Raw genomic sequence first — 19,238 nt, 5'->3', positions numbered from 1 at the left:
AAAAAAAAATGTAGAAACATCAATTTTGTATATTATACAGTATTCATGCTCTTGAATTTATTTTAAATGGCTCTTTCCTTTTCTTTTTTTTTTTTTTTTTTTTTTCTACCTCGTAAAAACATTCATAAAGTAGTTAATAAATACTTTGATTTGTGCCGAGTAGACCACTGGTATAGCTAGAATGGTCATGGTACCAAACATCACCATTGTCAATGGGAAACTATAATCCTGATAGATAAAGCCGGCTATGGTCGGTCCTACAGCCATACTGAGAGAATACACCATGTTGTAGAGAGCATATGTCTTTGCAAAACCATTCCAACCCTCCTTGACGACGACATCTGCCATGGCTGGGAGCAACGGTGTTTGGACCATGGAGGATCCAAGGCCAAAGAGCGCTAATGGAAGGATAAAAGCGGTAAACGATTTTGGAAGAGCCAATGATAACGCTGCAATCGCAAAGATCACCATGCCGACGAAGGAGACGTAAAAATGACCGACTCGATCTGCATAGTACCCAATTACAGAGGAAAGGAAGGATGGGAAAACGGCGGCCATGAGGATAAGCCCTGTTTGAGTGGGAGTTGCATGAAGCATATCTCCGAGATATAGAGGAAGGATAGGCTCCAATCCTATTGAAGTCAAGCAAAAAGCAGATGAATTAATATTAAAAAAAAGAATGAAACAAGAAAGGATGAGCAACATGGTTGCTTACCTGTGAATACACATCCACCGACAAAAGTTGCCAATAGACAGCAGGTAATCGTCCAGTTACTTGCAATGGTGTACATGGATACGTCTGTCCAACTCTTGTTAGAATCATCCTTCGATTTAACAGCTGAGCTATTTGTGGACGATGATGATGATCCTGGTACACTTCCATACTGCGAGTCATCGCCAGTGCTGCTGCTACTGCTGCTACTGCTTCCAGCTTGCTTATGTTTCTGATGTTGATTAGGAATATCGTCAATAACATCCTGAGCATGTGCTTCAATATCACCATTATAGCTGTTGGATGGGCTTACGGCTATAACATTATTCCTCTTTTCAGGTTCTGCAATAAAGAGAATGCAAAGGAAATCCAGGGTTGCGAGCACTGCACAGAAAATGAATGGAGCCTTATATCCATGGTACTCATAAAAATATGCGCCAACCACGGGTCCTAATAGAAATCCCATAGTATTTGCCATCATTGTCGCACCCATCACAGTACCAAGATTATTAGGAGGATAAACATCAGCCAACATTCCTAATCCGATCGTCCTGATAGTAGATAAAAAAAAAAAAAAAAAAAAAAAAAAAAGAAATAATAATAACAATATTAATAACAATAGTAATAACAGACATTCATGTGAGAAAAAAAAAATCCTTGATGGCCATCAATTTAATACAAATATACACATATATATAAAACAGTACCATGAAGCTCCGCCTGCGGAGCCTTGACCAATTCGAGCAACGATGAGAACCCAATAGTTGCTTGCCAATGAGAATCCAACAGTTGCAACAGCGAGCCCAAGCATTCCAACCATCATGGGTATCTAAGAGTTTTTTTTTTTTTTTTTTTTTTTTTTAAATACATGTTTAAGCCAAAATTAGCCTTTTTCTTCTTCCACAAGAGAGTTATATCAATGCAGACGTGCGATTACGCGATTACAATTGAAAAGAAAAAGAAAGGCAGTGCTCATGGATGAATGATCAACATTGTTGTCATGATAATACTATCTTACTATCACTTACCCTCCTATTTTGATACTTGTCACTCAAGATCGCAAAGATAGGCGTAGATGCAAGAAGACCGATGGCTATTTGATATGAAATGAAAATCATGTATGGATGGTCATTAATATAAGTCTTATTTGTGTAAGCTTTTCTAGTGGATGGTGGCTGTCGAATATCATCTTTTTTTTTTTTTTTTTTTTTTTTTTGGTCCTGAGAATTGACGGTGGTGAGAAGAAGTAATAAAGCAGTTTTTCTATCCCAACTATTCCCGTCTTCCGTTTGGACAGATCTTATCACATGGCTTCCCTCGGACACAAGATTTCAGTAAACCCAAAATGAGAGCATTCGACTGGAGGAAGTTAAAAAAAAAAAGTTACACTAATAGGGTTGTTGATCTCCTTTGACATCCATGGCTTTGTTTACATTCTGGTTCCAGAAAACGTTTTCGTCCGAGCAAAGGAAGATGAGATGTGAAAGATACTGCTATGACAAAGAGTACTTTTTTCTTACCATAAGAAGCAAACAAGAGACCCACATCGCTGGAGGTACCACCGAGACGACCCTTGACAATGATAGGTAGAAGTGGAACGACTACACCGTATACAACCTAAAAACAAAAAACATGGTTTACAAAAAATAAAAGATCAAGGTGTGAGATACAGAAAGATTATCAGTTTTCGGCTTCAACTGATGATCCTGCTCTTCCTCATCGTTCGACTTGACGTAGCCTCTTGTTTTTTTTTAAGAAAAACGATGAAAGAAGTAAAAAAAAAAAAAAAAAAAAAAAAAAAAAAAGTACCATGTCTGTGAAGAGAGCGGTGGCCACCACAAATGCAACTGTAAGTGGTGCCTTTCTGATCCTGTTAATAACGGAACTTGGCTTTGTGTTGGGCCCATTGCTTCGTGCGAGCAAAGACCTCGTCTCCTCGGCTGCTGTGTCGCCCTGAGGAACCGGAGCAATCATTTTGCTCAGGATATGATATCTGCGGTAAAAAAAAAAAAAAAAAAAAAAAAAAGTGTTGTTGGAAGTTTGAAAGTATATAAATATATAAATGTGGAAAGAGGGGTCAAGAGTGACTTGTTGGTGACAGTGCTAGTGCCAAGACAAGAGAGAAACGAAATGAGTGAATGAGAATGAGAATGAGAATGCCAAGGAAAGAAAGAACAAGAAAGAGGAAAGAAGGAAGTTGCGGCAAAATAAAACTCCCAATCACACAATTTCACAAGGCAAATGCTACAGACGCGAGGACATGACCTGCCAATGAAATAGCAGGGATTTTGTCTTTAAAAGTTGTTCAGGGAGAGGAGGGGGTTTAATTAGAGGACACGGAGCTAACGAAGGATTTCTTCTGCATGTCTGCATTGTCTGCATGCAAGCAATAAATAGTCCAAGGATCCGATGAATCATCCCAACATCTTCCTCTTGTCCTCTGTTTAACAACTTTTGCTTTACTTTGATTTTACTTTTAGGACGGAGCTATTCATGGTCATATGAAGCCTTCATTCTTCTCGCTCCCTTTCTTCTTTCCCTTCCTTACTTCTTTCTTTTGAACCAGGCAAATCCACATGAAAGTGAATGCGTATTCCCGCATAAATCCTCTTCTCTCGAAACCGGTTTTTGCATCTCCAGCCTTGAACGAGCCCTAGAGTTGAAAAGATGCATAGCCTAATTATAAAGAGATTTCTTTTAATAATCAATGAGTTTTAGATAATGGATGTCATGACAACTCAAAGACAGCGGAATCCCCATTCACCCATTAACAGTAACACTGCGTTACTGTTTGGTCATCGAGTTGTGTCACAGATGGCTGACTGATCACCCATTACATTGCACAGACCGTTCATTGTGTAAGATAAACAAAAACAAAAAAAAATGCTTATGAGCGATTCCTTAATTCAACAAAGAATAAATTTCTGCCGCCATGTCTGTGCGTTGTGGACTGGTTGTAATAGAGGTTTTTGTCTCCAAAACCGATTCCAACTTTGAAGAGTGTGGCCATGGGTTCTAGTCAAAGTACAGGTAGTAATACCACTTTTTGATTTTGATATACTCAATCTTTGTAAAACATGGTCTTGTGAAGGCAAACCGCCCTCCATCATCCCCTGGACGTCTATACTAGAATAGATTTCTTTTCTTTCGAGTAAATTGGCGTAAATTAATGTCAGAGGACAACTGCTAAGCTAGGGCTTAGGTCCATCAAATTTAGAAGGTGCCATTGAATTGGGTGTGTGTAAACACATCCAGGACACATAGAGAACACATCCGATTTCAATACTGGCTTGTAGATAATCAACCATCACAATATTTGAATCAGTTATCGATAAGCCTCCATCTTTTTAAAATGTCAAACATTACTATCAGCACAGGGTCTGCTTTTTTGATAGTGATCTTTTGCCTAGTGATTGAACATCTTGATTCATCGAAAAAAAAGACTCTGTTCTTCATAAAAACATCATGACTCTTCTGAATCAAAGGATAATGCTCCTGTCTAGCACCTTCATAAAATGAACATGGTCTCGTGGGACATAAAAAAAAATTCTCAAACTGATTACTGCATGTACATGTACATGGTGTATTTACACACCTAATTCAATGCCACATCAATTTAAAGTTCAAAAACACACGTTGGCAACGCGTCTGTTTATAGCTCACGAAATACCAGCTTCTTTCGGTAGACAAATTTCCTTAACTAGTAATCTAGAGCCAACACGGCAGTCTGTGCAATGATGTTGAAGCTTTTATGCTTTAAAACTGCTCTTTTTCCTCTTTCTTCCTTTCAGCTCTACAATCATCTACCCCATCACTCTTCTCTATTCTATATCTTAGTGGTTTATACAACTGTACAAGGTATATATATATACCTTCTGTCTCAACAGCGAAAGCTTAGTCTGAGTATCGATGTTTTCAATCCTCCTATTCTCTCAACGAGGGATGATTGAATCTAAAACCAAGTATTATATTGCATCCATATTGGTGGTTAGCAGAAACGTCAAAGACGTTAAGGAACCCAATATTCTGCACTGGGCTCTTTAAAATCGAGGATGGTTTTGTCAAGTCGGCTAGCGATAGAGGCTCTCTGGAGGATAGTGAATGACTTTTAAATGATAAGAAGCGTCAATACTTAGACCTGCTGGATGACTTTCCGTCTTCTCGGGACTTTAATGACAACGGCTTCATTACCAAGGGACATCCTTCGAGGGGAGGGAAAAAAATAAATATGATCATGCTGGCGAGCTTCCAGAATCGAAAAAGCATTGGTCGACTTATTGAAGCTGGTACGAACTCAAACTCATTGTCAGGGGGCTCCGAAAACCGAATTTTAGTTGGCAATTAAGATGTATCAGAAGAGTTAATGCGATATAGAAGAGTGAAAGTGATTCAAAAGCCGCTATTACCCTTGATTGGATCCCGTAAGTATCACTTAAGCAAAAGTCTATGATTCAATTACGACACTGCAATAATTTCGTGTTATTTGTTATTGCCATGATATTAAGGCCCTGCACTGATACTAAAGCATTATCAGCCCATGTTATGCAGCAGGATTTCCACCTTGCAACCTACTGGTGTAAAATTCTGAGTTGTATCTAATACCTCGCTTGGCTGCTCGTGTCTCAATCGATAGCTCCGAGGAGCTGCAGGGATGGCTCTCAAAGAAACCCATGGTGCCTTCATCCGTTATCTTTTGGGCAATTAACGTGATTTTGGGAGGGTCAAGACTCTGGATTGATCTTTGACTGGCAGGCTAAAGGGAGCTGGGTCAACGAAGACACATTCATTAATAACTTCATCGAGTCTATTTTGTCTCCAGCTTTTAGTAGCTGGTCAAGGTGCTCATTCCACTGTTAAGTTATTATATGCCACATTTTTCTTTTCTTTTCTTTTTATCTGTTCTTATACATTGTGTTATTTTGTTTTGTTAAAGCACATTCAGGACCTGAAACAGATTTGGACTTAGTTACTACCAAGTATCATGCAGCCAACACAGCTTTGTCTTGAGCGTATTCAAGACAGCTGAGGCTTCTCGAAAAAATAAAGAGTTACATGGACAAGACAGTCGGGAAAAAAAAAAACAAAAAAGGTCGCAGAGCTGCGTGTCATTGTCTGCGCACCCACGCATTCAAGCAGCCCGAGTATTAATATAGAATAACGAACCCTTGTCTATTCTATTCAACTATCCATACTATCCATTCCCGATTGTACCCATGCCACTTTTTAGCAGCTATCTGTTTCACTCTTTTTTTTTTTTTTTTTTTTTTTTATTTTTTTATCCATCCATTTATTCCTTCAGTTTTTATTTCCGATTCTCTTTCCTTGCCGTTACCCATTCATATTCACCACACTTTCATCCTTACACACCCCTATCCGCCGTGCTATTCACTTCTCCCCCCTGACTTGCTGTATTGAGGTATTGCATGTAACAGCAAGACGCTGATACCTTGTCCTGTGTAACTCACTGTTGCTTGAACAGGAGACAATAAAAAGAATAAGAAGAAACAAGGAAGATACCAATCTAGCCAACTATCTGACGCCAGTATGGATAAGGGGGAACTAGGTCCTGATAGTGTAATTCAAGTCCATGAAACTATCTCATCTCCACCTCCGACTGAAAACAGGCTTTCTGGTGGCGAGAATCAACAACTGCAGGAATACCAACCACATCGACAACAACAGGAACAGGAACAACTTGTAACCAATCCTTTCATAGACCATGCTTCAATGACACTATTACCATCAGCAGCAACAGAACCTCACAAGAGCTCGTTACCATCTCATTTAGAGCCCCAACAGCAGTTTACCCAAAAGAACAACTACAATGACATTACCGCTCCTCAACCACCCCCTTCCAAACCCAACAACAACGGTCCCTTTGCGTTCACCCCAGAAGAGCTGATGGACTTGATCGATCCAAAAGCACCAGAGAAATTAAGTGCCTATGGAGGGCCCGAAGGCATTCTAGCGGGTTTATTTGCTAATCCTGTCAAAGGTTTATCCACAGCAGGCATCGAGCCCTTGAGGGATGTGAAGGTTGCAGATGAAATGGTTGAGAAAAAGCCTGTGGGAGCTGGAGGATTATCAAGAGATGGTGAAAAAACAACATTAGGAGAAAATTCAGGATCAGAACCAGGACCAGGACCAGGACCAAGAGAAGAGGCAGCAGCAGCGACAGTAGCAACACCATCCTCAGTATATCGATCAGGCAATATTGATACCACCGTAGTCTCTTTTGAGGACCGTATCCATTATTTTGGTCAGAATGTGCTTCCCAAGAGAAAATCAAAGTCAATATTCCAGTTGATGTGGATTGCTTTGCAGGAGAAGATTCTGGCAAGTATTTGATTTTCATTATTATGATGCCTACAACAAGTTGTTATGTATCATGCTTCAATTTAAAATTGCTTTGACATTTCACAGTACCACATTCCATTCAGTGCACTGGTCTTGAGTGCATGGGCCATCCTCGCTCTCTCCTCTCCCCACAAACGAACGCGTCCGTGCGTTTCTTTGTGTCCCCACCAATTTTACTTTGAGGGACCATACCTTCGGCTTGGGTCTTTACAAACACTTTGTCTGCCTGTCTTTATTACAGTCTTTACAGTTCCTTCACTTTGTATTGTTTATCCAGCCCCAGCTACATTCTGCATTACTCTTTCTTTCTTTATTTATTTATTTTTATTGGAATTCTCAGAATGCATCTCAATCAACTGACCTCCTTCATTCACCTTTTTATTATTTTCCCCTTTCAGCTCCTGTTACTCGCAGCAGCAGTTATTTCGATCGGATTAGGCATTTATGAAGATTATGGTATGAAGCATGAGGCGACAGAGCGCTTCCATAAGGATTACACATCCTATTATGCTACGGATCCAAAGATCTCTTGGGTCGAGGGTGTGGCTATCTTGGTAGCTGTCATCATCGTTGTCTTGGTCGGTTCTATTAATGATTATCAAAAGGAGGCCCAATTCCGTAAACTGAATGCCAAAAAGGAAGATCGTGAAGTCAAGGTAAAGAAGTGTTGTAAAAGAAAAAAAAAACGAACAAAAAGAATCTTCTGAAGTAACAAAAATCGATGCTTTCATTATAATGGTGTAACATAATGGTATATTATGGAATGAGGAATGAGAGTATTATGTATTGTGAGGAAATACCTCAAAAAGTCTTTTTTTTTTTATTGTTCTTGCTACAAAAAAAGGCAATTCGAAACGGTGAAACGGTCCTTTTGTCAGTATTTGATATCTTAGTTGGAGACATCGTTCATTTGGAACCTGGCGATGTCATCGCTGCTGATGGAATCTATCTCGGTGGGCATAACCTCAAGTGTGATGAATCCGCTATGACAGGAGAATCGGACGCGGTCAAGAAAGTGACTTTTGAAGACCTTTTGAGGCTTGAACAGGCTGTGGCTGAAGCTGAAGCGGCTGTTCCTTCTAAGGGCAGAGGTCATAGCACAATCCAAGTCAACCACGAGGGGATCGAAGTCATTACAGAACCGACTCATGGAATCCATCAAGTCGACCCATTTATTATCTCTGGATCAAAAGTCTTGGAAGGTGTAGGCATCTATGTGGTCACCGGTGTTGGTCCAAACAGTTTTCATGGAAAGACCATGATATCGTTACGGACTGAATCTGAGGACACGCCCTTACAGGTGAAATTGAATCTTTTGGCAGAAAGGATCGCCAAGTTGGGTAGTATGGCTGCTTTGCTCATGCTGATTATCTTGATTATCCGATACTTTGTTGGATTTAAGAAAAAGGGCGTCCCTAATACTGCGGACATTGTCAAGAGCTTGGTCGACATTATCATTGCAGCGGTGACAGTTGTGGTTGTGGCTGTGCCTGAGGGCCTGCCCTTGGCCGTGACACTTGCACTTGCCTTTGCAACCACACGAATGCTCAAAGATAATAACCTAGTCCGTGTTCTAGCTGCGTGCGAGACTATGGGTAACGCGACCACCATCTGTTCTGATAAAACTGGTACTTTGACTCAAAACAAGTAAGATACAAAGTGCTCATTGTTACCATTGTCTACTAAGCTTATTTTTGTCTTTGTCCTGTATATCGAATTCCAAGCTAACGGTACAGGAGTATTTTTTTTTTTTTTTTTTTTTTTTTTTTTTCTATTCAGGATGACTATTGTGGCAGGGACGCTTGGAGCCAATATGCGCTTCAGCGCAGACATACCTGAGGGGGAATCAAGCGCGCGTGCATCGATCCCTATCAATCGAAATGCCGTCCCTATGAGTCAACTTGTCGACAATTTATCCCCTGCTACCACAGCACTCATACATGAGACCATTGCTATTAATTCTTCTGCATTCGAGAGTGGAGATGATAAGGGTAACTTATCGTTTGTTGGATCCAAAACCGAAGTGGCGCTTTTAGATTTCTCTAAGAAAATTGGAGGCCCAGACTATCGACAGCTACGAGAATCCGCGCCTGTGGTTCATTTGTTTCCATTCTCATCTGAACGCAAGTCCATGGCTACGATTGTACAGATGGGACCTAGCAAATTCAGGTTGCATGCCAAGGGTGCGTCTGAGATTATCATGAAACGGTGTAATAAGGTTTTGAAGATCAATAGTTCGGAACACAACGGCGACGATGCAGGCGTACCATCCTTGTCAGAGAAGGGCTGTGTGACAGGGATCACTGAATTGGAGTTGACAGAAGAGCTTCAAACAACAGTACAAAAGACCATTATCTCGTATGCCATACAATCACTCCGAACCATTGGCATCGCCTATAGAGATTTTGATTCATGGCCACCAGTGGGCATTGAGCTCGGGGAAGACGGTGAGGTGCCATTTTCCGCGGTAGCAGAGGGTAACCTGACATTGGTCGGGATTGTCGGTATTGAGGATCCTCTGCGCGAAGGTGTGCCTGAAGCTGTCCTTGCGTGTCAGCGTGCAGGTGTTTTTGTCCGCATGGTGACGGGCGACAATATCCTAACAGCCAAATCAATCGCAAGGCAATGCGGTATCTACACTCAGGGAGGCATCATCATGGAGGGTCCCAAGTTCCGTGCTCTCAGCAACGAGGAAATGGATGCCGTCATCCCTAGGTTGCAAGTCTTGGCTCGATCCAGTCCCGAGGATAAAAAGATCTTAGTGAGTCATCTGAAGGCCATGGGGGAGATTGTGGCTGTGACAGGTGATGGAACGAACGATGGTCCAGCGCTCAAGATGTCAGATGTAGGCTTTTCAATGGGTATTGCGGGTACAGAAGTGGCTAAGGAAGCATCAGCTATTATTTTGATGGATGACAATTTTTCAAGCATTGTAAAAGCCATTCTTTGGGGGAGAGCTGTGAATGATGCGGTCAAAAAATTCCTGCAGTTCCAGCTGACTGTGAATGTGACGGCAGTCATCCTGACATTGGTTACGGCTGTGGTCTCTGAGAAGCAAAAGCCCGTCATGTCTGCAGTCCAATTGCTTTGGATCAACTTAATTATGGATACATTAGCAGCACTGGCATTGGCGACAGATCCTCCGACAATAGATTTGTTAGATCGACAGCCAGAACCTCGTACAGCACCGTTAATCAATTTCACGATGTGGAAGATGATCTTGGGTCAAGCGATCTTGCAGCTCGTAGTGACCTTCGTGCTCGAATACGCAGGCATGGACATCTTCAACTATGACGAGACCCCCGATTATCTACGGGATAAGATCGTTCAGAACCCCAAGGTGAAAGATGCATACACAGGGTTCAAGCGTCAAGAGCTGGACACAATGGTATTCAACACGTTTGTATTCCTTCAGATTTTCAACGAGGTGAACTGCCGTCGACTAGATAACCATCTTAATATCTTTTCAGGTATTTTTCGGAACCGATATTTCATGACCATCTTTGTGATAATGGTTGTTTTCCAGGTAATCATTGTTGAGTTTGGAGGGTCTGCACTTGGGACTGAAAAGCTCGGTGGTATTCAGTGGTTGATTTGTATTCTCTTGGGAGTGCTTTCGATTCCTGTGGGTGTGATTATCCGTTTGGTTCCTGAGGAACTGTTTGGGTCCCTTCGAGACTGGGTAAACCGGCCAATGCAAACAAATCTTCCCTATAGTGCCGGTGGGCTGCCCTATTTCGAAGTTGGGCGCGTCAACTCGATACCTAGATCAGTGACATCTGACCGACCAGGCTCCATAATGACTTCCAGTGGTGGAGCTAGTGCTGGTGATGCGGGACTTGTTTGGAATTCTGCGATTACAAAAGTGCGGTCAGAGCTACAGGTTTTCAAGGCGATCCGTGGAGGCCGGCTATCAGGAACGAAAGCCATGGCGGAGGATCGACATTTGATGCATGCAGGAGCCATGGTTCCGTCCTTGGTGGCCACATCTGTGGGAGCAGGATGGGTACCTCGAACAGCAACGGGTCTGAGGCATCATGGTGATCATGGGACAATGTCAAGTCCACGTTCTAATACTATGGGATCGCGTCAGAGTACTTCAAATCCACACTCACAAGCGACACGAATATAAACCTTTCTGAAAGGGTGATTGGTACATAGCCCTAAAAGCAATGTCCCTTTGTCAGAATACCTCCGTAGTAAACTAATAGAGACAATAGTAATAATAAAAAAAGAGCCTTACTTTGGCCAAAGCACGGAAATCTCTTGATCTGGCATATCTAGCATCCAAGTAAACAAACCACCATCAAGGAGTCAATCGTGCAAGGCATGGTGAATAGTGACGCTCCATGGTGAATAGTGACGCTCCATGGAGTTGTCTTTTCTCATTAATGCGGAGAGAGCAGCAATAAATTTGGAGGACAAAGAGGTAATATTCCTGCACTAGTCTGGTGACCCTCACTTTCTTAAAAGATTGAATAGTAAAAAGATTGAAAGAGCCAGCTCCAGGGCTGAATCCATTGGGAAAAGTAGAATGATTGTCAATCTGAAGACAGAACAATGAATAAACAAAACAACAAAACAAACAAATAAAAAAAATAAAAGAGAGCATCCCTGTGGACAGATGTTCATCAGTTAATTTGCACATGCATTTTGCTCCATGCAATCAGACAAACAAAGTGATTTGTAAAAAAAAAAATGAAGAAAAAGAAAAACTCTTTTTTACCAAGAAGGACAAAGGGACAAAGGTGTTCATGTCCATCAGTCATTATATTTTTGACTGATTCCTCTGTGCTACTCTGCTATCTCTCCATTTGTAATTGGCACGCGAGCATTTTTGATAACATTTCACAAATAAAAAAAAACTGCATCCATCAATGTCAATGTCAATGTCCATGTCTGTGCTTGCATTTTGAAGCAACCCCCCCCCTTTCCTTTCTATTTTTTGCTACGCGTGCGTCAATGGAGTTCTATTTTTTTTTTTTTTTTTTTTTTTTTTCAGTACAATCGACCCGAGGATTGTTCCTGAGGATAAAAAAGGGATGTTGCGGTTGAATAAATATGAGATAAGTTATCGATTAATGCGATTGTCGTTGGGATTCATTTCCTGCAAAGATTTGCTTGGAACGTTGAAGACAAGAGCAGAGACGCACTATGAGCTAGACTTGACTGGGCGAGGCGGATGAAAATGCGGATAAAAAACTTCACATAAACATCATCATCATGACCATCGATCCCCCTGTCAAGCTTTTCAGTGAGCTTGTATAAATCCATGGTATCTCTTACTTTGACGATCAATGGTCAATGATTGTTTTCTTTCTGTATTTCTTTTCCAATTGCCCAATCTTTGTTTAAAGGACAAATCAGTGGCATTGCATTGCATGCTCGTATCGAATGATCTGACCTAAAAACGCATCGCCCTTTGTCTTTCTCTTTTTACTCTGCGTCATCCGCCCATCACAGACATTATTATTTTTTTTTACCCGCTCCTTGTGTTGCTGCTCTATTTCTCTTCCTCTTCCTTCTCTTCTACACAGAAGCCATGTCTTGCATGGCACAGCACACTCATTCTCATTTGTCCCCAATTCATCCAGTTCTCCAGGCCATCTAACCTGCCACTTACTATCTTTCTATTTTTATTTATTTTTTCTGTTCCAACATTCATTCACATTAACTTTACGTACAAAACATCGCCACTTTACGTTATACATTTTTTTTTTTTTTTTTTTTTTTTTTTTCCACATCATCAGATAGCTCCCTCGTTAAAGTTGAATTGAGCTCTGTGTGTGTGTCTGCTAGAGTAGTTGAAAGCGTGGAGTGTGCAAATGCGAGTGTGAGTGTGAGAGAAAGAAAGTGTGTGAAGAGCTTTCCCCTCCCCTCATTTTTGATTCATTTTTAAAAAAAAAAAATTTTCTTTTTCATCTTATCACCCTTCATGGCACCCCAGCAACAACCACGCTGGCTACCATTGTTCCTTGTCCTGCTTCTCTGTACCATCGGTCTCCAATCTCTCATTAGCACATTTCAACATTCTCAAAAGCAGCAGTTGCATTCATCTCAAGTCCAAGCAGCCCCTGCTGTGCTTTCCAACAATGTGCATAAAAACGATCTAAACCACCACGACTTGGTTAGGCGTAGTTTGCGACAGGTCCTGACCTTACGAAGGGACGTTGCTATTGACAACAACAACAACAATAACAATAATGGCGATGGTATAAAGGTTATGGATGCCTCCTTACCTTCCCTATCTACATCTTCATCTTCAATTGACAAGAACAACAATGTAGAAGAGCAATCTGTTTCTTTGGAAGAGCAATATTCACGTCGACCATTACTATTACCATCGCCATTATCATTACCAACGTCTCCAAAGAGATTTATGCCTATTCTAGCAGCAAGAGCAGCAGCAGCAGGATTCAGTGATAGTGATGATAGTCATATGGGTGATAATGATGGTTATGATGAAGATGGTGACGATAGGGATGGTCGTCATACTTCATCATGGGGTTCCAAACTTGATCCTAATTCTTATTCAGATGGTCATCACCACCAATATTCACTTCGTCCTGATGTTCGGGTGGCCACGACGAATTGCAATTCAGATATGCCTCAAGTCTTCAGCCCTGGTTGGAATGGATCTTTTAGTAGCAACTCACCCGACGGTGTTTATCCAGCTCAATCACGATCTTGTAAATGGATCATACAAGCAGCTGGTGGAACCGTTAGCCCGAACCCAACTGGGAATGGAAAATCGACTAATACCTCACCCTATATCATCTCATTGACGTTCTGGTCACCTATTCAACTTGTATGCGGGTAAGTAAGAGAAGTAAAAAAAAAAAAAAAAAAAAAAAAAAACAACCTATTTTATTTTTGGAGTTTGTTTCACAGAAAGTGTGAATCTGTTCTTTTGCTCTTTTGAACAAAAATTGCAGATGGGTGGCGAAGAATGTATTTTTTTTTTTATATATAGAGATCGCTTAGTCATTTTATCAGTGAGTTTAGTGATAACGGTCAAAACACTGGTGGTTATTTTTTGTGATTTCATCGTTCCTGACAGACATCAGACATTTTTGAAAGACACAACCATTGGAAAAAACCATTAGACTACAATGAAACCAAGTCTTCTTTTTCTAAAATCATATTAAATACTTGTCGTTTTTTTATTTTTATTTTTATTTTTTTTTTGTAATCATTGTTGACTATATATAAATTGTTTGTTCAATATACTTTTTTATTTTTTTTTTATTTTTTTTATTTTTTAATTCTCTTTTCGGTTAATCTGATATATTATAGGATTGACTATTTGACGATTTATGATGGTCCCGATACATCTTCTCCGGTCATTGCCAAATTATGTGGTAACATCTGGATGGATAGTACCCCAACAATTTATTCGTCTGGTCCGGATCTGACTGCAGTCTTTACATCACAGGAAAGAACCCCTGGATCATTTGGTTTTACAGCTGGATGGAGTGCAATTTGTAAGTTTCTATTGTTGTTATTATTTTTATCATTTCAGATTAGAGAATAGAAATAACATATCAATGTGGCGTATTTGTTTGTCCAAAATCGCTAAAACGCCGATTTTTTTTTTTTTTTTTTTTTTTTTTTGTGCAATCATAAAAAAAAGTGCCATGCAACGTCTGTATGAATTCAGGAAGAGGAACTTGTAACGCCAATCGATGTGTTTGTACTAGCCAATATACTGGCTCTGTCTGTCAACGAGGTAAAGTAAAGAGGGAGGAGGATGACTTCTATTCTATATTACGTAATTTGTAATAGAAAAGACAGCATTGTCTCCTGTTTCAGAGAAATTCATTTCTGACATGAAAAAGGTGTTGACACAAAATTATAGAAGCGGCTGTGTTCAAAGATTTCACACCAAGGTCGCAACATGCAATGGCATACGATGCTGGCAAGGACATGGTCTTTATCACCGGCGGTACTAGCTCCCAAACCCGATTTATGTCCATGTCTGAAATCCTAACATACTCATTTGGTATGTCTTTGAATCTTGTGTTTTCCTGCTCTCATATTGAAAAACATTTCACTTCACAAGGATTTAGTCTCTGAACATCAGGATCCTTTTTTTTTTTGTTTTTTTTTTTTTTTTTTGCCTTCATGGAAAACAAAAGCAACAAACAAGTGGAATAAAATCACAGTCAGTGGCAGAGGTCCCGACCCTCGTTATGGACACTTCTCATTCATTTACAATGATGACCTTTACGTCTATGGTGGGATCACGAGTTATGATGCTTTGGCAGATGTCTGGAAATACAATGGCAAACAATGGTCTTCACGACAACCCCTCAATCCAGATCAACTCCCCACAGGAAGAGCAGGGGCCAGTTGTGTTCTTGTGACTCAGAATAATGTGACCCGTCTAGTGGTCTTTGGAGGATTGAATGCCCAGGGCGAGACCGTTCGGGAACTGAATATGTATGATATTGAAACCGGAATGTGGAAACGAGCCGATCATCAAAATTCCGTCGGCTTAGCTGGCGCCACTGCAGTCTATCACGAGGCCACAGAATCGATTTATTTCTTTGGAGGCATGGTCAATCAAACGACCAGAAACACGATTACTTATCAGTACTATATTCAACATGACTTGTGGTATGCTCTCGCGCCAAGAATCGACCCTTTGACTTCCCAACCTGTCCCACCATATACAGACACATCGCCTAATAATCCAGATCCTGATGATGAGGAAGAACTTACAGATGCTGAGCCACAAGAGAACAGTATGGTACAGCAATATTTACCGCCAGTAATGTACGATCAAGTGTCGGGCGTCTGGGCTCCTGCAGGGTTGATGGGCGATGATATGGTCTTGATCTATGGAGGAATGAAGCCCTTTGGACTCGGACTAAATGTGAGAGAACAGTCATGTTATGTCCACAAAATAACCTTGTTTGACATGTCCTGTCAAAACTGGACAACCTATGATATGGCTGATGTAAATGGCGTTATCCGAGATCGTGTCAACCACACGATGGTCCTGAGGCCACCTGGAGCTCCAGGAGGGAGTAAGACTGCATGGACAGCGTATATCTTTGGAGGCTTTAATGGCTATGAACATCAGGATGTAGTCAATATCACTATCAATCTTCCAGCACGGGCTCCCGCCGACGTCAACAACTGTCGAGGTAAGAAGAGAAGAAAACAAAAAGAAAAGAGATTATTATGGCTCCTTGTCTGCCCAGCAAGTACATAGGAGAGACATAAAAAGGAGTCAAAGACTGACTCGTATTTCTTTTTAAACTACTTTTTGCCTTTAGCTTTACGATGGTGCAGTTTATATGATGATTGTCAAAATTGCAATCCCAACTATTGCTCCTATGTCGGAGGACTATGTCTGTTTGACACCGATAAGGCCAAGCTAACAATCTCACCAACGGGCTCGGCTTCATCGCCCTTGTTCCTTCTGGGAACTGCATCAGATATTCCTAAGAATGGAACCCTCCAAGATTTGATCCGTCAAAGGCCTGATCTGAAAGACCAAGTCCTCACTTCATCAGATACCTGTCCTAGTCGAGTGGCCCTGGATGTCAAGGCCACCTATTCTAACGTCCTTCAACCGGGTCAAGAAATGACGTTTAAAACCTATATTGATTCTCTGGACCCAGATATTCAATTCGAAGTAACGACCGAGCCTGCGACGGCTGGACTCCATTTCCGATCACAGAACGTTTGGGAAGGATTTATGAACATGTACTGGCGCGCCAGCCATGGATTAACAGATGATTCTTGGAATGGGTATTCTGAAACTTCGTCTCCAACTCCTTCCGACATCCCTCCAGAATCAACACAGGGCACTTTTCCAGTGATCACGCCGATGGGTATCTTGAACGTGAGTGAATTATATAACCGATGGACCCGGTTTTCAGGTCTGGATGCCTCCCCTTCTTCTTCTGCATTATATCAATCCACAGACCCTTCGGCGCTCATTGATTTCCCAGCAGGAGATCCCCGTAGGTTCTCGGGTTATCATGTCTATTCTCTCAAAAACCCCAATTCAGAAGCTGTAGCCTTTTCATTGACGGTTCATTTATTGGATCACCCCGTGGACGATCATCCTGACAAGGGAAGTCAGGTCGATTTGGCAACGCTCGGATTTGTAACAGTGGGATTTATCTTGGGGGTTCTGGTATTGATTTTGGTGGGACAGAAAGTCCGAAAGATGATGCAACAAAGAGATGAAGTACGAAGAGCTGCTGCAGAGATGAGAATGTTGGAACAAGAAGCAGCGGCGGAAGAAGAAGAAGAAAATAGGAGACGACAAGCTTTGGCCATGCCAGCTTCAGCTTCCCCAGATAGTTGTCTAAAAGACATGAAACCCATGTACAGGATCATTGTTGGAGTTCAACCCCAACTAGAGCAGCAACAACATCAGCAGCCATCAGAGAAGGCACCTATTGCTAGCAGCAGAGGTCGATCCGTTACTTTCTCCACCCTCCGAAACCGTGGCCCCACTAAAATGAACCATCCAGACACAGAAACGGCAACTAGATTGGTTTCAACGCCTCATATTCCAGGCATAGATGCAGGAAGGAGACCTGGATCTGCAAGCCATAATGAACGTGATAGGACAAATTCACAAGTAAAACCGGATTACATTCGTGATCTTGGTTCGTCAAACCCCCCTCCTGACCCATCTAATAGTGGTAACAGCCATAAGCATCATCGAACTTCAGACACAAATAGTGAACCCCATTATCAAGAGGAGGGCGGTTCTTCTGGGGAAAACTGGCTGCGCCAAAGCCTAGAACGCTCAACATCATTGCGGTCGTTCCGTCATCAGTTTCAATTATCAAAGGATGAGGCTGAAGATCAAAAGCAACTGAAGACTGCTGAGGATGGACAGGATAAGGATGGGGATAGTAATGATGATGGAACGGGCGTCGGCCATAATGACCGTCATGATAATGGGGAAGATCATGGAATCTTGGAACTCGACATGCTTTCACCAACGGACTTGAATAGCCTAGAAAAATCACTTTCTCCGTCTGCGCAAGTTTTGCCGCAGCGGCGTAGGTGGAATCCTTTATTGGTCCAACCAATCTCGATCGAACCTCTCGTCTTCCATGGTGGGCTGGTTCCCAGAACTAGAAGACATTATCGACGATATCAGCGTTCAATTTGGCGCCGACAGCAACGAGAGTTGAAGGAACGACAGCAACAGACGAATGGCAGAGCCACACCTTCCTCTGTGCTTTCTCGATCCACATCCAGAAAAAGTACAAGCTCCCGTGTACGAATGTCACGAGAACCACGACCACCTACCTCTGGCGCGGGAATTGGAGTAGATGCTGAAGTAGGTGCTGGAGTAGGTGCCGGAGTGGGCGGTACCCTTCGAGAAATCCATAGGTCTGCTTCAAAGATGACTCTCCGATCAAGAACAAACGCTCTTCCAGTTCCTACAGAATTAAACTTAGAGGACGACAAGGACAACCTGCCATCCTCGACTTCAGAGTCAATTGAAATGGAATCACTACCGCATCGAGGCGATCCTACCACAGCTGTTACTAATATGGAGCGAGCATCCCCTTCTACTCCACTTAAACGTTCTGTCAGGATGAGAGGACGACAGGAATATGAACCTGGTCCTCTCTTGGGAATGAACGTATTGATTGTCTTCCCAGGCGATCCCAGGACGCGACCTGTTATGCATGCGGAAGAAGTTGCCGCTGTAGTAGCTACTTCCACTGGCACAGACGAAAGTGGATCTGAAACTATTCACGGGCATGGCCATGGTCATGGTCATGAGCACAGTCACAATAGAAGCAGCAATGGCAGCAGCGATACTCAGGGCATGGAAGGATCGTCATCCGTTGAATCGTCAGAAAGTCAACAGCAGCAGCGTCTGCCTCCAATGGCAATAGGAACAGTATTCTTACCAGATCCCGTACGCTGGTGGGCCTATAAGGCACATCAGGATCGAGAACAGCGAAGATTTGAGAGAGAGATGAGGAGGTTACACAGGCAACAGGAACAACTGCTTGAGAGTAAATCATTGTAGAAAAAAAAAAAAAAAAAAAAAGAGAGAGAGAGAAAAAGAAGACAGTGGTAGTGAAGCCATAACTAGATAGAGCAAGCATATTTTGTACCATATTTTTTTGTTATTCATCAAAAAATAAGTAAAAGAACTTGTAAGAACTAAAGT

The 19,238-nt window shown here is 41.8% G+C and overlaps 3 protein-coding genes across 3 annotated transcripts; 2 read left to right on the top strand and 1 right to left on the bottom strand.

The window, feature by feature from the left end:
• Window positions 1-105: 105 nt before the first annotated feature.
• Window positions 106-2,719, bottom strand: BCR41DRAFT_335415 (major facilitator superfamily domain-containing protein; the record flags this gene model as incomplete). Its single annotated transcript, XM_022021982.1, has 6 exons — window positions 2,522-2,719; window positions 2,233-2,329; window positions 1,741-1,805; window positions 1,420-1,541; window positions 716-1,263; window positions 106-632 (listed from the first exon to the last, which is right to left on the bottom strand). Exons 1-6 carry the CDS (start codon window positions 2,684-2,686, stop codon window positions 106-108), a joined length of 1,524 nt encoding a protein of 507 aa, XP_021882420.1. The 5' UTR covers window positions 2,687-2,719.
• A 3,291-nt stretch (window positions 2,720-6,010) lies between these two features.
• Window positions 6,011-11,327, top strand: BCR41DRAFT_421426 (hypothetical protein). Its single transcript, XM_022030020.1, has 4 exons — window positions 6,011-7,048; window positions 7,468-7,725; window positions 7,914-8,716; window positions 8,849-11,327. Exons 1-4 carry the CDS (start codon window positions 6,257-6,259, stop codon window positions 11,199-11,201), a joined length of 4,206 nt encoding a protein of 1,401 aa, XP_021882419.1. The 5' UTR covers window positions 6,011-6,256; the 3' UTR covers window positions 11,202-11,327.
• A 1,481-nt stretch (window positions 11,328-12,808) lies between these two features.
• On the top strand, window positions 12,809-19,094 carry BCR41DRAFT_385858 (hypothetical protein; the record flags this gene model as incomplete). Its single annotated transcript, XM_022027724.1, has 6 exons — window positions 12,809-13,885; window positions 14,366-14,553; window positions 14,703-14,798; window positions 14,928-15,071; window positions 15,208-16,221; window positions 16,354-19,094. Exons 1-6 carry the CDS (start codon window positions 13,005-13,007, stop codon window positions 19,092-19,094), a joined length of 5,064 nt encoding a protein of 1,687 aa, XP_021882418.1. The 5' UTR covers window positions 12,809-13,004.
• Between the last annotated feature and the right edge of the window lie 144 nt (window positions 19,095-19,238).

This window comes from Lobosporangium transversale (genome assembly GCF_002105155.1).
Source record: "Lobosporangium transversale strain NRRL 3116 chromosome Unknown BCR41scaffold_14, whole genome shotgun sequence".
NCBI classification, from domain to species: domain Eukaryota; kingdom Fungi; phylum Mortierellomycota; class Mortierellomycetes; order Mortierellales; family Mortierellaceae; genus Lobosporangium; species Lobosporangium transversale.
Note: the sequence above shows the minus strand (reverse complement) of the source record. Positions and strands in the feature narration are given on the sequence as shown.